This window comes from Callithrix jacchus, chromosome 5 (genome assembly GCF_049354715.1).
Source record: "Callithrix jacchus isolate 240 chromosome 5, calJac240_pri, whole genome shotgun sequence".
Classification (NCBI taxonomy): Eukaryota; Metazoa; Chordata; class Mammalia; order Primates; family Cebidae; genus Callithrix; species Callithrix jacchus.
Window position 1 is genome coordinate 84,431,590 of NC_133506.1, and position 15,540 is coordinate 84,447,129.

The 15,540-nt window shown below is 42.6% G+C and overlaps 2 protein-coding genes across 51 annotated transcripts in view; one reads left to right on the forward strand and one right to left on the reverse strand.

Annotated features, from left to right (window-relative positions):
* The window catches only part of PIGL (phosphatidylinositol glycan anchor biosynthesis class L), a 118,192-nt gene extending 110,449 nt beyond the window's left edge, over positions 1-7,743 (reverse strand). Inside the window, exon 1 of the mRNA XM_078373251.1 lies at positions 7,506-7,743. Coding sequence (XP_078229377.1) covers positions 7,506-7,731 — 226 coding nt within the window. The 5' untranslated portion in view covers positions 7,732-7,743. The remainder of the gene's footprint in view (positions 1-7,505) is intronic.
* A 1,823-nt stretch (positions 7,744-9,566) lies between these two features.
* NCOR1 (nuclear receptor corepressor 1) overlaps positions 9,567-15,540 on the forward strand; it is a 177,086-nt gene continuing 171,112 nt past the window's right edge. For 21 of the 50 annotated variants that reach the window (XM_078373199.1, XM_078373204.1, XM_035300200.3 and 18 more), the window contains exons 1-2: positions 9,968-10,137; positions 12,671-12,731. The gene's annotated coding sequence lies outside the window, so the exon portion shown is untranslated. Of the gene's footprint in view, positions 9,849-9,967; positions 10,138-11,604; positions 11,740-12,670; positions 12,732-15,540 lie in introns of those variants that run through there. The other 29 variants (XM_035300192.3, XM_078373207.1, XM_078373219.1 and 26 more) reach the window with 5 other exon arrangements.

A 15,540-nucleotide genomic window follows, 5' to 3' on the forward strand; every position in this document is an offset into this window, starting at 1 on the left:
TTTTTGTGATAAATAGTCTCATGTACATTAGTGTCACAATTGCTAAGTTCAGAGGCTGTGCAAATTAGCCTATGATTATGGTTATCAAAAACTGCTTAGGATTGAGGCTAATGTGTTTTATTGGGGCCAGTTTTATTGCTTTGTGTGTGAATTAAGGAACTTCTAACAGTCCTGGAAGCTGAAGTCAAGGACCATTTTAACTGTTTTCATTAAGTTTGGTGAACGTGTAGGCACTTCAACAGAACACATGTCTGAGATCCTTCAGCAGCTTTAATTGATACATTCTAGAACAATGTCTAAGTGAGACAGGTGCACCCTGGGATGCACAAAATAATCTTTTGGGGTGGTGGAGGAAAAGCATTAGAATGTCTCCCCCTAATTATCTTTCTTTTTTTTTGAGGAAGAGTTTTGCTGTTGTCACCCAGGCTGTAGTGCAGTGGTGTGATCCTGGCTCGCTGCAACCTCCACCTCCTGGGTTCAAGCAATTCTCTTGCCTCAGCCTCTTTAGTGGCTGGGATACAGGTACCCAAGATGGAATTTCGCTCTCGTTGCCCAGGCTGGAGTGCAATGGCACAATCTTGACTCACTGCAACCTCCGCCTCCCGGGTTCAAGTGATTCTCCTGCCTCAGCCTCCCAAGTAGCTGGGATTACAGCCATGTGCCACCATGCCTGGCTAATTTTTTGTATTTTTAGTAGGGATGAGGTTTCTCCATGTTGGTCAGGCTGGTCTTGAACTTCCAACCTCGTGATCTGCCTGCCTCGGCCTCCCGAAGTGCTGGGATTACAGGCGTGAACCATGCTGCTCAGCTGTCTCCCTCTAATTTGTTTACTTTGTTTTCTAAAATGTAAGTTTTTGTTAATGTTTTTAATGTACACATTAGTTAAGGTATCTGTGTACTTACAATAAATTGTAAATAAATATACATTTAATGGGAATATATGATCACTTTTTACCAATAGAAAAATGTGACCAAAGAGTTTTGAGACCATTATTCTAGGAAACAGAAAATAATAAAATTAATGTAATTTCTAGATGTAAAACTACATTATGTTTGTGTTTATGTATAAGCTCATGCATAATTGTATGTTAGTCTTCCCATGACATACTTCTGTCATAACTAGCAATCATAATCACATTTAATACAAAGTAAAGATATTTTGCAAACAAAGTAAAGATATTTTGTAAACATCACAAGTTATGAAGGTATAAATTTTATTTTATTAAAACAATTATAAATTAATTTATTCTAAATAGGTAATAGATTCATATTAAAAAAAAATCAAAGCCAGGCAACGTGGCTCATGTCTGTATTCCCAGCACTTCGGAAGGCTGAGGCAGGAGGATCACTTGAGGCTAGGAGTTCAAAACCAGCCTGGTTAACATAGTGAGACCCTGTCTCTACAAAAGAAAATTTTTAAAAATTAGCTGGGCATGCCTGTAGTCCCACTTACTTGGGAGGCTGAGGTGGGAGGATCACTTGAGCCCAGGAGTTTGAGGCTATAGTGAACCATGACCACACCACTGCACTACAGACTGGGTGACAGTGTGAGACCCTGTGTCTCAAAAAATACAGGTATTAGTAAGAAGCTGGGTGGGATGGCTCATGCCTATAATCCCAGCTCCCAGCACTTTGGAAGGCAGGAACATTGTTTGAGGCCAGGAATTCAAGACCAGCCTGGGGAATATAGCAACATCTCTACAAAAAAAGAAAGAGAAGGAAAGAGAGAGAGAGAAAGACAGACAGAGAGAGAGAAAGGAAGAAAGAAAAAGAAAGAAAGAAAGAAAGAAAGAAAAAAAGGGAGAGAAAGAAAATCATATAAAGGTGAAAAAGCTCCTGTTGATCTCGGCTTACTGCAACCTCCACCTACCAGGTACAAGTGATTTTCCTGCCTCAGCCTCCCAAGTAGCTGGGATTACAGGCATGCGCCACCATGCCAGCCTAATTTTTGCACTTTTTATTTTTAGTAGAGACAGAGTTTCACCATGTTGGCCAAACTGGTCTCAAACTTCTGACCCTCAGGTGATCCGCCTGCCTCAGCCTCCCAAAGTGCTGGGATTACAGGTGTGAGCCACCACGCACAGCCTGTTTGTTTATTTTATAAAGATGGGATCTTGCTCTGTCTAGAGCCTTTCCCCTCTTGACTGTACTATCGGCTCTCATATCAGGTGACAGAGCAAGACACTGTCTTTATAAAATAAACAAAACATTAATAAATAACATACAAGAAAAAACAAAATGGTAAGTTGGATTCAGAGGAAATAATAAAAGACAATAAAAATACTGAATGCCAACTGCATGCTCTGTATTTTTTACTTGAAAAAATTTTCAATTCTAGTCCCAAATTTTTATGAACCTAATGAAAATAAAGATAAATTTTATTAAAGAGCTCTACCTATGATATTTTTCAAATAAAATCTAGGCTTGTCTTGAAGATCTTGAAACAAACTTGCTCATAATTTGACTCCTATAGTTGTAATATGGAATACAAATAAAACTAAAATCTGGCCAGATCATAGTTTCCTGCAGTCTCCAAGTCTTGGACTCAAGTGATCCTCCTGCCGGAGTGCAGAGGTAAAATTCTGGCTCACTGCAACCTCTACCTCCTGGGTTCAAGTGATTCTCCTGCCTGTCTCCCAAGTAGCTGGGATTATAGGCATGTGCCACCACAACTGGCTAATATTTGTATTTTTAGTAGAGATGGGTTTCACTGTTTTGGCCAGGGTGGTCTCAAACTCCTGACCTCATGATCCACCTGCCTTGGCCTCCCAAAGTGTTGGGATTACTGGTGTGAGCCACCATGTCTGGTGTTTTTTTTTTTTTATAATAGCAGCTGGATGAACTAATGTTAACATATACTGGGAATCAGTTTAGATATTTCATCAACTGACAAGGCATACAAGGCAATGTAAGAGGCGGATTGGGTTTAATGGTTTTAGAACAGATAAGAACCACAGGGTCGTGGCTCCTTTACACTGTAGCTGGTCACTTTGGTTGTTACTTAAACTTTGTGATTCAGTTCCCATATCTGTATAATGGAAATAACAATAGTACCTACCTCACAGAGTTGCTGACATGATGAAATGAGTCACCAATAACAAAAAAATTATTATTTTTTTCCCTGCTGCTTCTCTTCCCTTTAACTGGAGATCTTGTTATAATGAATTATTCATGTGAATCCAAGATTTACTGATCCCTTTACTACTGCTTGCTTGCTATATATAGCTACTCCTATTTTTAAAGCCCAGCTCCAAAGAAAACCAATTTGGAGAAGATTTCCTTAATCTAAACCCCTGAAAAGAGAATTAATGCTTTTTTCCATTTTGGGTCCATAGTACTTTCTCCATCAAAATATCATAGCTTTCATTATATTACAAATTATTAGCTTCCTGTTTTTCATATTAGAATGTTAAGTCAGCAGTATAGAGAATGTTTAATCAACACGTTTGAATGAATTGTGAATTTAAAAAGTAATTTTAGGCTGGGCATGGTGGCTCATGCTGCAATCCCAGCACATTGGGAGGCCAAGCTGGGCGGATCACCTTAGGTCAGGAGTTCAAGGCCAGCCTGGACAAAATAGTGAAACCTCGTCTCACCAAAATATAAAAATTAGCCAGGCATGATGGAGCACGCCTGTAGTCCCAGCTAATTGGGAGGCTGAGGCAGGAGAATCTCTTGAACTCGGGAGACAGAGGTTGCAGTGAGCCAAAATTTCGCCTCTGCACTCCAGCCTGAGCAATAAAGTGAGATTCTGCCTCAAAAAAAAAAAAAAAAAAAAAAAAAGGTTGGGTGTGCTGGCACACGCCTGTAGTCTCAGCTGTTGAGGCAGGAGGATCACTTGAGCCCAAGACTTGGAGACTGCAGGGAACTATGATCTGGCCAGATTTTAGTTTTATTTATATTTCTTTTTTTCTTTTCTTTTTTTTTTTTTAAGATGGGGTTTCACCATGTTGGTCAGGCTGGTTTTGAACTCCCAGCCTCAGGTGATCCACCCGCCTTGGCCTCCAAAGTGCTTGGATTACAGGCGTGAGCCACCATCCCTGGCCAGTTTTATTTATATTTCATATTTATCCTTATTTTCATTATGTTCATAAAAATTGGGGACAAGAATTGAAAATTTTTTCAAGTAAAAAATATAGAGCACGCAGTTGGCATTCAATATTTTTATTGTCTTTCATTATTTCCTCTGAATCCAACTTACCATTTTGTTTTTTCTTGTATGTTATTTATTAATGTTTTGTTTATTTTATAAAGACAGGGTCTTGCTCTGTCACCTGATATGAGAGCTGGCAGTGCAGTCAAGAGGATAGAGCAAGATCCCATCTTTATAAAATAAACAAACAGGCTGTGTGTGGTGGCTCACACATGTAGTCCCAGCACTTTGGGAAGCCGAGGCAGGTGGATCACCTTAGGGTCAGAAGTTCGAGACCAGTTTGGCCAACATGGTAAAACCCTGTCTCTACTAAAAACACAAAAATTTGTCGGGTGTGATGGTGAGCACCTGTGATCCCAGCTACTACTCAGGAGGCCGAGGCAGAGGAACTCCTTGAACCCAGGAGGCAGAGGTTGCAGTGAGCCAAGATTGAGCCACCGCACTCTAGCCTGGGTGACAGGGTGAGACTCCGCATCAAAAAAAACAAAAATAATAAACAAAACCCGAATAAAGAAATAAAGAATAAATAACATAAAAGAAAAAACAAGATGGTAAGTTGGATTCAGAGGAAATAATAAAAGACAATAAAAATATTCAGTGCCAAGTCCATGTGCGTGTGCGCTCTCTCTCTCTCTCTCTCTCTCTCTCTCTCTCTCTCTCTCTATATATATATATATATATATATATTTTTTTTTTTTTTTTTTGAGATGCAGTCTTGCTTTGTCACCCAGGCTGGAGTGCAGTGGCACGATCTCTGCTCACTGTATCCTTCACCTCCTGGGTTCAAGCACTTCTCCTGCCTCAGCTTCCTGAGTAGCTGGGACTATAGGCACACAACCCCATGCCCAGGTAATTTTTCTATTTTTTATTAGAGACGGGATTTCACCATGTTGGCCAGGATGGTCTCAATCTCTTGACTTCATGATCCACCCGCCTCAGTCTCCCAAAGTGTTGGGATTACAGGTGAGAACCACCTCGCCCAGTCTATATGGTTTATTTGAAAAAATTTTCAATTCTGGTCTTAAATTTTTATGAACCTATTGAAAATAAGGATAAGTTTATTAAAGAGCTGTATGTATAGCATTTTGCAAAACTAGGGTTCTCGTTGAAGATCTTGTAACAAACTTGCTTATAATTTGGCTTCTATAGTTGTAATATAAAATACAAATACAACTAAAAGTTAGCCAGGTGCGGTGGCTTATACTTGTAATCCCAGCACTTTGGAAGGCCAAAGTGGGCAGTCACTTGTCAGGAGTTTGAGACCAGCCTGGCCAACATGGCAAAACCTCAGCTCTGCTAAAAATACAAATTAGACCGGCACCTGGTGCACAGGCGCCAGCTCCCAGTACCAGCTACTTGGGAGGCTGAGGTAGGAGAATTGCTTGAACTTGGGAGTTGGAGGTTGCAGTGAACTGCAACAACAATGAAAAACTCCACCAAACCTAAAAGCTAAGAAAAAATGGTGCTATTACTTGCAACTATTTGCAGTTAATATCCTTAACAGAGCATAAATTTAGAAGAAAAGTGCTTGGACTCAAATTCTCAATAAATATGTAAAATGGTTTACTCTTTACTGGTAATAAAAATTCTGGGGGGCCGGACGTGGTGGCTCATGCCTGTAATCCCAGCACTTTGGGAGGCCGAGGCAGGTGGACTGCTTTAGGTCAGGAGTTCCAGACCAGCCTGGCCAACAAGGTGAAACCCTGTCTTTTTAAAAAAAAAAAAAAATTGGGGGAGAGAGAAGATAGTAAATCAATAAATTTATAAAAAATATCAGTCAATGCTACAGAAAGTAATATATTAAGATGGATACTCTCATTAGTGTCAGTAAGAATGTAAATGGGTAGGCCAGGTGTGGTGGCTCACACTTGTAATCCCAGCACTTTGGGAGGCTGAAGTGGGTGGATTCCTAGAGGTCAAGAGTTTGAGACCAGCCTGACCAACATGGTGAAACCCTGTCTCTTCTAAAAATACAAAAATTATCTGGGCGTGGTGGTGCATCCCTGTAATCCCAGCACTAAGGAGGCTGAGGTAGGAATATCACTTGAACCAGGGAGGCCGAGGCTGCAGTGAGCTCAGATCACGCCACTGCACTCCAGCCTAGGCGACAGAGCGAGACTCCGTCTCAAAAAAAAAAAAAGGAAGACTTGGTATATGGTTTTTCAGGAATGTGCTTTGAATGCAGAGTGTTAAAACAGCCAATTTTAGACATTAATACTAATGAAATAATATACACAAAGATGTTCTCTGCTCTTTTCAATAAACTAGGAAAAAACCCTCGAAATATACAAACAATAAAGGATGACTAAGGTTTTATCCTGATGAAGCCATTTAACAGGCTATACATTTAGATTTAATTAATATGGGAGATGTTTTATGCTTCATGAGGACACTGCTCTTAATCTAGCTTGTGTTCACTTTTGTATCCCTTGGGCATAGAATAAGGCCTAGCACATTAATTTTTAATAGGTATTTGCTAAGTAAACGGAAAAGTAATGTTAAGTAAAAATAATATAAAATTTTATAATATGTGATTTCTGTGAAAAAGCTGTATAGAAAAAGAATTGGAAAGACACACAAGCAAATGGGAAAAGAGGTCATGGGCAATTTTAAAAAAGTTTTATTGAGGTATAATTTTACATACCATAAAATTCACCCATTGTATGTGTACAATTCAATTACTTCATTTATACAACTGCTCAATTATCACCATATTCCAGCATGATGGTCAATATTTGCTTTGTCATTTGATCTTTTTTCTATTAAAAGCAAAAATCTATTATTTGAAAGGTTCCCTCACTGAAAGCTGGGTGGAGTTGAACTCTAAAACCACCTACGAAATTATTTTCTACCTAATCATCTAAGTCTACTTCTTCAATTTGACACATGCATCTTACAAGCACAAGTTGCATTTTAAAAGCAGCAGGAAGGTCTTTTGCTATCATCAGAAATTAAGGATTGAGCAGGCATGATACAGCATAGATTCTGTTTCATACACTGTAGTAAGTAAGGTCAATATTCTTGCTCCTTCTACAAATAAAAAGAAGTTCCACCGAATAACAAGTACAGTGTGGTTCCAAACGGAAATGCAGGTACTGAATGTAACAAACTGCAACTGTTTCTCTGCTCCTCAATCCTGTCTGCGTAGTACGCGAGCTGCCGATGTCGCCCAACCCACCTGATAAACCGGCCGTTCCAGTCCCCAGCCCGTGAGGGGGTCAGAGGTAAGACTTTCCGTATATTCACTTAGCTCCCTAGAGGTCACTCTTTGTGAAGAAGGCAACTGAGATCGATTAGCACCGAAATCCCCGTCACAGTCCCGGCTCCCATCTCCCCTCCTGTGGCCTCCTACCTGCAGAGAAGCAGAGCAGGTACACCCGGTGCCTTAGGCGGGCCAAACCTAGCACTGTGGGAGCAAAAAACATGGCTTCATCGTCAGGGTGCGCTATGACCAGGAGAGTCCGGCTTTCGGCTCCCAGCAGTCCGCCCTGCTCCCGACTCTTCATTCGTTCTGAGGAGTCCCAAACCCATAGGAAGCCCCATGCCAGGATCACCGCTGACAGGCACAGTAGCCACATTGCTTCCCTAATGGGTAAGTAGCACCGCGCCTGCGCAGTAGGAAAGACTGCCTCTGACCCTGACTCCGGCTGGAAAACTGCACCCGGGAAGTGGGGTTCCGTGGTTAAGTCCGTTCCGCCGACATGCTCCGGAGGCTTGAGGCTTTACGCTAGGGGTTCTCTTGTGTTTTAACAAAGTCTCCTTGCCGTCCAGTTTCCTATCCGAGTCCTACCACACTGTACAATCGGTTTAAAGGGAAGCGTCTTATATATAAACTTCCATTTCTTGTAGGAAGAGTTCCTCTTCTTCAACTCGTTTCTTAAAACTTGGGTTTTTCTCGTAATTACAGGGTTAGACAGCCCGTTATCCAGATGACAGTTTTCCAAAACGGCCAGATAAACCGGCTTTGTTTTTCCTTCTCACTTTTGGATGGCCTTTTTTTTTTCATTTTATTTGAGACAGGTCTCGCTCTGTAGCTCAGGCTGGAGTGCAGTGGCGCGATCTCTGCTCACTGCAACCTCTGCCTCCCGGGTTCAAGCGATTTCTGCCTCAGCCTCCCGAGTGGCTGGGACTACAGCCGTGCGCTACGAAGCCCAGCTAATTTTTATATTTTTACTAGAGATGGGGTTTCACCATATTGGCCAGGCTGGTCTTGAACTCCTGACCTCCTGATCTGCCCCGCCTCGGCCTCTCAAAGTGCTGGGATAACAGGCATAAGCCACTGCGCCTGGCCCTTTATTTCTTTGAGACTGGGTCTGGCTCTATCGCCCAGGCTGGAGTGCAGTGGCGTATTCTAGGCTTGCTGCAACCTCCACCTCCCGTGTGTTCAAGCAATTCTCCCACTTCAGCCCCTTCCAGTACCTAAGATTACAGGCGCCACGCCCGGTTATTTTTTGTATTTTTAGTAGAGACGGAGTATTACACCCAAGCGAATTAAGGAATGCGCCACGCTCTGAGATTGAATTATGAGTCCCTTATTTTAGCAGGCAACCGAGAGGTTGCTAATGCCCAAAAGTTAGGGGATTTTTTTATACCCTAGTTTGAAAAGGGAGGGGGAAAACTAGCTGAAGCAGTTTTTTCACAGATGCAGAGAAAGCAAAAAGTTAAAAGATAAACTAGTACGTGAGAAATAAAACAGTACCAGGTGCAAGGGCTAAAGCTGTCATAAAAAGACATACAATTTACACATATGGGGGCTCTGGGTACTCGAAAGCACCTTCTTTCTCAGGCTCTGCTGGTACCGCTCAACTCAGCCTTTTATTAGCAAATGCACTCCAGGATGTGCCCAGTGTTATCCTGCCCCAGCTACATACGACAGTTACATACTTAAAGAGGGGAATAACTAAAATGAAGAAGCTAAGATAGAGTCTGTCCGGCTCAAGAAGCTAACAAGAAGCCTGAACAGCTCTCAGCTAAGAAAGAGAGTCCGTTTAAGCTAACAAAAAGCAGGTTATCACAGGAGTTTCTCCATGTTGGCCAGCCTGGTCTCGAACTCTTGACCTCAGGTGATCGGCCCGCCTTGGCCTCCCAAAGTGCTGGGATTACAGGCGTGAGCCACCGTGCCCGGTCGGGCCTGGCTTTTCTCAAGGTAAGTATGCGTGCGGTTACGAGGAACCATCCAGTCATTTCCCCAGCAGAGGGAAGCTAAGAATGCACTTCACAGTCGCGAGGGCCACAGACTCCTCTTGCTAGTTATTTATGATTAAGAAGTAACATCTGGGACAAATTGGCCTCGCCCGGGATTTCAGCGAGGACTTGGGTGCGAATTCCAGCCAGAGCCCTATAAAGTATGTTGGGCAGGTCGAAATGCACCCCTCTGGCTCCCAGCCACGAGGGGGATCCGGCCTCCCTCTCTGCAGCCACCGCCGTCCCGCCACACAGCGGAGGGGTTGCAGGGTCCCTGGCACGGCCTGGCGTTTTTCCTGTTCCCACGCCCGGGGAAGGCCTCGGGCACGCGGGAACAGATTGGCTCGTTGGGTGGGGGGGGGTTGCGCACAGGCCTGGGGCACGATGGCAGCCGCTCTGAATCCGGCTGGGCGCTGCCCGGCCCCGTCTCCATCCAAGAGGACTGCCGCTGCCAGGCCTAGAGGAGACGTGAGGGGACCGGGCGCGGCGCAACCCTGGAAGCTCCGCCGAGGTAGGAGAGGCGCACCGCCAGCGGAGGGAGTCGGTCTCCCAACTCTCCGGAAGGAGGAGGAGCCCGCGCCGGAGCCGCCTTAGCCGCGGCTGCCGGGGCTGGGGGGAGGGAGAGGGGTTGAGTCAAGATGGCGGCCAAGGTGGGGAAGCAGCAACAGCGGCGGCAGCGACTGGAGTGAGCGCCCGGCTCGCAGCGCCGAGCGAGGTACCGGCGTAGGGCCGCGCGCTGGGGCTGCGTCCCACTCCTCAGGCCGGGGCGCACGTCGGCTCCCACGCTCCGCCAGCTCCCAGTGAGTAGGCCCTGGAGCCTGCAACCCCGGCCTCCGGGCTCCTGCTAGTCCGGGGTCTTCCGAGGGCTCCCGGGGCAGAAGCCCATGGGACTGCTTCTCCGCGGTGCTGGGGGTGTCGCAGGCCTGGCCAGGTCGGGACCTGTCTTGGCCGCCAGCCTCTTCCCCTTGGCTGCCCAGGGGAGAGCCGGGCGCGACGGGGAGCTCGGGCTGGGCTATTGGAGGCTTATGGAGTTTGGAGGAAGAATGGGCTGTGGCCGGGCCGGGGCCGGCCCCGAGGTGTCCTGTGCGGAGGGGCGTGCGGAGCCTTGCAGGGCCCACGAGGGAGAGCTGGCGGCCGGGGCCCCGGGTGGGGCCGGCGCAGGTGGCGGGCCTAGGCTCACTGAGGCGGAGTTGGTGGCCGACTTGGGAGTGTAGAAGGGGCTAGGGAGGGTGACAGCCGTGGCAAATGCGTGCAGAGTAAATTAGTTCACCTTTCTAACAGACCGCTTCAGGGTGTAATGGCGAAGGTTAGGTACTGGTGGAGATGGCAAAGATCCGAACCCTATACCCTCTGCCGTTTATTGTTGGTGTTTTCTTGTGCGAAGTCCATGAGTGCACCCCTTTTTGGGTAGAGAGGGATGTGAGAAACTGTAGTTAAAATCAGGCTTTATGGAGAGGAGACTGAATTATTCAAATTAACTGGACCAGGAGTAGTCATGTATTAAAGGAATAGATGGGAATAAGTGATATGGACGAAAACTATTTGCTCAGGAAGTGTCAATTTTCTTTATGTGATGTTGCATGCCGCGGTGCCTCTTCAACAGAGTTAACCTTGGAGAGTAGTGGTATAGGTAATACTAATCTTTGGGATTAGTATGTAAACCTGCATTAGATTTACTTCTCTAATTATATCCTAATTATATTGAAATTTACATTCCTTGTGTGCACCCCGGTGAGGCAATGATAAAAGGCTGAACATGGCAGTGTGCAAGGCGCAACAGGCCCAGGACTTAAAAATGCCTACAAACATTCATTCATTCGTTCAACATACCTTGATCAATAGCTGCGGATGCTGGATCACGTGTGATTGTCCTGTGGATAACTGAAGAGTTGATGGCATTGTTTAATTTTTAATAGCTTTTTGAAATGTTTTATGTACCTTTTCATGAAGATATTTATTGGATGAACCAACTTGTACTTGCCCGAGCTCAGAAGCAGACCAGTTTTAGAATGGGTAACAATTACAGAAGTAACCACAAGTTACTGGAGAGAGAAATCTTGTATCTTATTTTCTCATTCTGTTAACATCCGGTGGAAGTTTATTTATTTATTTTAATATTTATAGTACCCAGTTGCTTGGCCTTGCTTTAACCACACCTGTTAATGGAAATCAAGATTAATTGTATATATGGATATAGCTATGTAGAAAATACTCACACTAGGAACTGATTACTTAAAATACTAAAATACTCTTTCCGTTTACAAAAGACTTGCCATATGTTGAACTACTCCCCCGGCCTGGAGAAAATATAATACAAAGACACTTGATTTCTTCCCGTAACTGTGACATTTTGGAACATAATCAACCTTTCTGTGCTTCAGTTTCCTCATCTTTAATATTAGGTAAACATCTGTTCTCCTAGAGTTGGCTGTTGTGAGCCTAAAGGGAGTTAATAGTTAGTAAGTTGTTTTAAACAGGTTGAAGGGATTATATATCTGTGAGGTGGTAACAGCTCCCTCTGGGATCCTGTAATGCTTTTTCTGCACATCTCTTATGGCGTTTACACTTCGTATCTTGTAGGTGTTTATGTACCTGTTTTATCTCTTGAGAGCAGGATAGGCCCTTCTCTAATTTTATCTTTATGTTTAAGGAACCATGTGGTGGTGAAGGGGGAGGAGAGAGAGAGAGCATGAGAGACAGAGAGAGAGAGATTGACACTGCAAATTTTTGTTGAATGAATAAACATAGGATTCTAATTAGAACAACGTATTCACATTACATTTTATCAGAATACACCTGTTATCTTCTGTAACATATCTATATAGCTGTGATTCTCTCCATGGCCTCTAGATGAATATATATACATATATTTCATCTCAGAAAAAAAAATATATATATATATTTTGAGACGGAATCTCACCCTGTTGCCCAGGCTGGAGTACAGTGGCGTGATTGGCTCACTGCTACCTCCACCTCCCAGGTTCAAATGATTCTCCTGCCTCAGCCTCCTGATTAGCTGGGAATACAGGTGAATGCCGCCACCACCCCCAGCTAATTTTTGTATTTTTGGTAGAGACAGGGTTTCGCCATGTTGGCCAGGCTGGTCTTAAACTCCTGACCTCGTGATCTGCCTGCCTCAGCCTCCCAAAGTGCTGGAATTACAGGCATGAGCCACTGCACCTGGCCTATTTTTAATTGAATAGTTTGCTGAATTTAAAAAAGAGTAAAATTTGTGTTTTGCCTACCCTGTTAATAAAAAAAAAATAATGAAATTAATGTATAGGCAAGTTAGTCAATAACTTTCTTAAAGCTTTTCTTTTTTTTTGGACACAGGGTCTCTTTTGCCCAGGCTGAAGAACAGCGGCTTACTGAAGCCTTGACTTCCCCAATTCAGGTAATCCTTCCACCTCAGCCTCCCGAGTCACCGAGACTACAGGCGCAGTCCACCATGCCTGGTTAATTTTTTAATTTTTGTAGAGGCAGGGTTTAACCATGTTGCCTAGGCTGTTCTTGAACTCCTGGGCTCAAGCGATCTGCCTGTCTCAGCCTCCCAAAGTGCTAGGATGATAGGGGTAAGCCACTGCACCCAGCCTTAAAAGCATTTAAAAAATTATGTTAAGAATTGGCAAGATTTTCTTACCTTTGCCATCTGTTATAGAAGGCAAAGGCCTTTGGATAGACTGGGGATTGATATAGGTGAATGTTAGGCTATTTGTTTTTTAAAAAATATGTTTTGGTTATTTGGTTTTAATTGTATTCTGTGATCTAGCTTAGTTGTAATTTCAAATTCTTATTGATGCCTGAGAATGATGGAACTCTTGCATATTTAGTTCCATCTGTTCTTTTACTTCAGATATTGGATTTTACTAGACTATGATACAAAACTAAGTAAAGGCTGATCAGAATTTATTATGTAGAGTCTTAATTTGTAGAGTAGAGATTCGTATATTTTTGTGTACTCACTTATTCAACCAGTATGAGGTGCTTTTTATGTTCTGGCGCACTACTAAATACTAGAAAGTTATGAAGTATAGTTGAGCAGATCAGTTATATTCACAAATAATTGTCTCTAGATTATCTTATATTTGGTTCTTTTCATGTTTGAGGATGCAAAAAATAACATGTATACATGTAAATGGTTAAGAAAACATTTTTTAAAAATTTTCTTTTAGCGTTTCTTAAGAGTACTGAAAAACTATGAAAAGCTTCTGTAATGTAGTAATAACTGGATGTGGAGCATCTGTTTTTTATTTTGATTTTCTTGTGGTGGCATTTTTCCTTGAACACTTAAATTGTTCTACCATTTTTTTCCTACTCAAGTAACTTGTGTGGTCAAAATATTACTAGGCTAGTCTTCAGATACAACCTATGTTTTTTTCTTTGCATTTGAAAGTCTGAGACTGTATGAAACACTGCAAATGTTCCTATGGAGTTCTTTAGACGGCTTGCTTCTTCCATATGTGCTGCTGTTACTTTTATTTAGCAATGATCTCAAAAACAAACAGAATTGGTTAAAATAAAATGTTAATGGCTGGGCATAGTGGCTCATGCCTATTATTCTAGTACTTTGGGAGGCTGAGGTGAGAAGACCCCTTGAGGCCAGGAGTTTGAGACCAACCTGCACAACAGAGAGATCCCATGTCTACAAAAGTTAAAAAATTAGTGGAATTTACTTGTGGTTCTGGCTACTTGGGAAGCTGAGCCTGGGAAGTTGAGGTTTCAGTTAGCCACGATCGTGCCACTGCACTCACTTCAGACTGGGTGATAGAGCAAGACTGTTTCTCAAAAAAACAAAACAGAAAAGAGCTAATCTATAGAACGTAGAGTCAGATTATCTAGTCTTGTTTTACTTTTGATAAACTTGAAGGTCCCAGAAGTGAAGTGATTTATTTGTCTAAGTTGCTAAAGTTGAGCAAAAGCAGAATCCAAGTCTTTTCACATCCATTATAGTATTCACTGTGTTATACTGTGTCATCCATGGGATTATTTGATTTGGTGATTGACACTTAAAAATTGGAGCGAATAGGAAATGAGAGATTACTTTGGATCTTTAGCTTAGGTATGGAATTTAAGATACTTCTTAATATTAAATTTCTGCAATGAAGATACAGTTTGAAAAAAATTGATACTGATCTATGTCAGTGTTACAGTGATCACCAGGAATTATTTAGTTTGCTTAATTTTTAATATGCTTTGATGAATGTCTTCTTAAACAAAAATGTCTTTGAGGTTATCTGGACCCGGTGATACTTCATGGTATTTAAGTATTACGGTGATGGAAATTTTGTTATGCCAGTGGTTAAATACTTCTGAGACCCAAATAGTTTCAATTATTTTATAAATTAGCTGTTGTTTGTTTTGCCTACTCTCAGACTTCTGGAATTTTTTTTTTAAGTATGAAGGATTTCAGTTGTCTTATTAATGTAAAAGCTTAGGTAAATAATGCAAACATGACCTTTTTTTTTTTGGAGACAAAGTCTCACTCTGTTGCCCACGCTGGAGTGCAGTGGTACAGTCTCGACTTACTGCAGCTTCCACTTTCCAGGTTCAAGTGATTCTCATGCCTCAGCCTCCCAGGTAGCTGGGATTACAGGCACGCGCCACCATGCCCTGCTAATTTTTGTATTTTTAGTAGAGGCGGAGTTTCACCATGTTGGCCAGACTGATCTCAAACTCCTGACCTCAAGTGATCTGCCTGCCGTGGCCTCCCAAATTCTTGGGATTATAGGCATGAGCCATCGCACTTGGCCGACTATATTCTTCATTAATTTTTTTAACCTCAGAAAGCTAATTTGTAATACTCATTTGCTATGTGTATTTATGTTATAAAATTTATTTTATAATTAAAAAAAAATAGAGATGGAATCTGACTCTTTTGCCCAGCCTGGTCTTGAATTCCTGGGCTCAAGCATTCCTCCCGTCATGGCTTCCCAAAGTGCTGGGGATTACAGGCGTCAGCCATCATGCCTGGCTGTAAAATTTATTGTAAAGGAAAAGGCATGTTCTTATTAAACTGATAATCTTTACATAAATACTGAAGCTGGGTGTATTTATTACATAAATACTAAAGATAGCTGGGCTATTTTGTTGCATTAAGAAGAGTTTTTTTGTTTTTTTCTTACTGTGCTTGTTTTTGGAATACTCCTTTCCTACCTTACTCTTCCAAACTGTACTACATCTATATTTATCCTATTTTTCAAGGG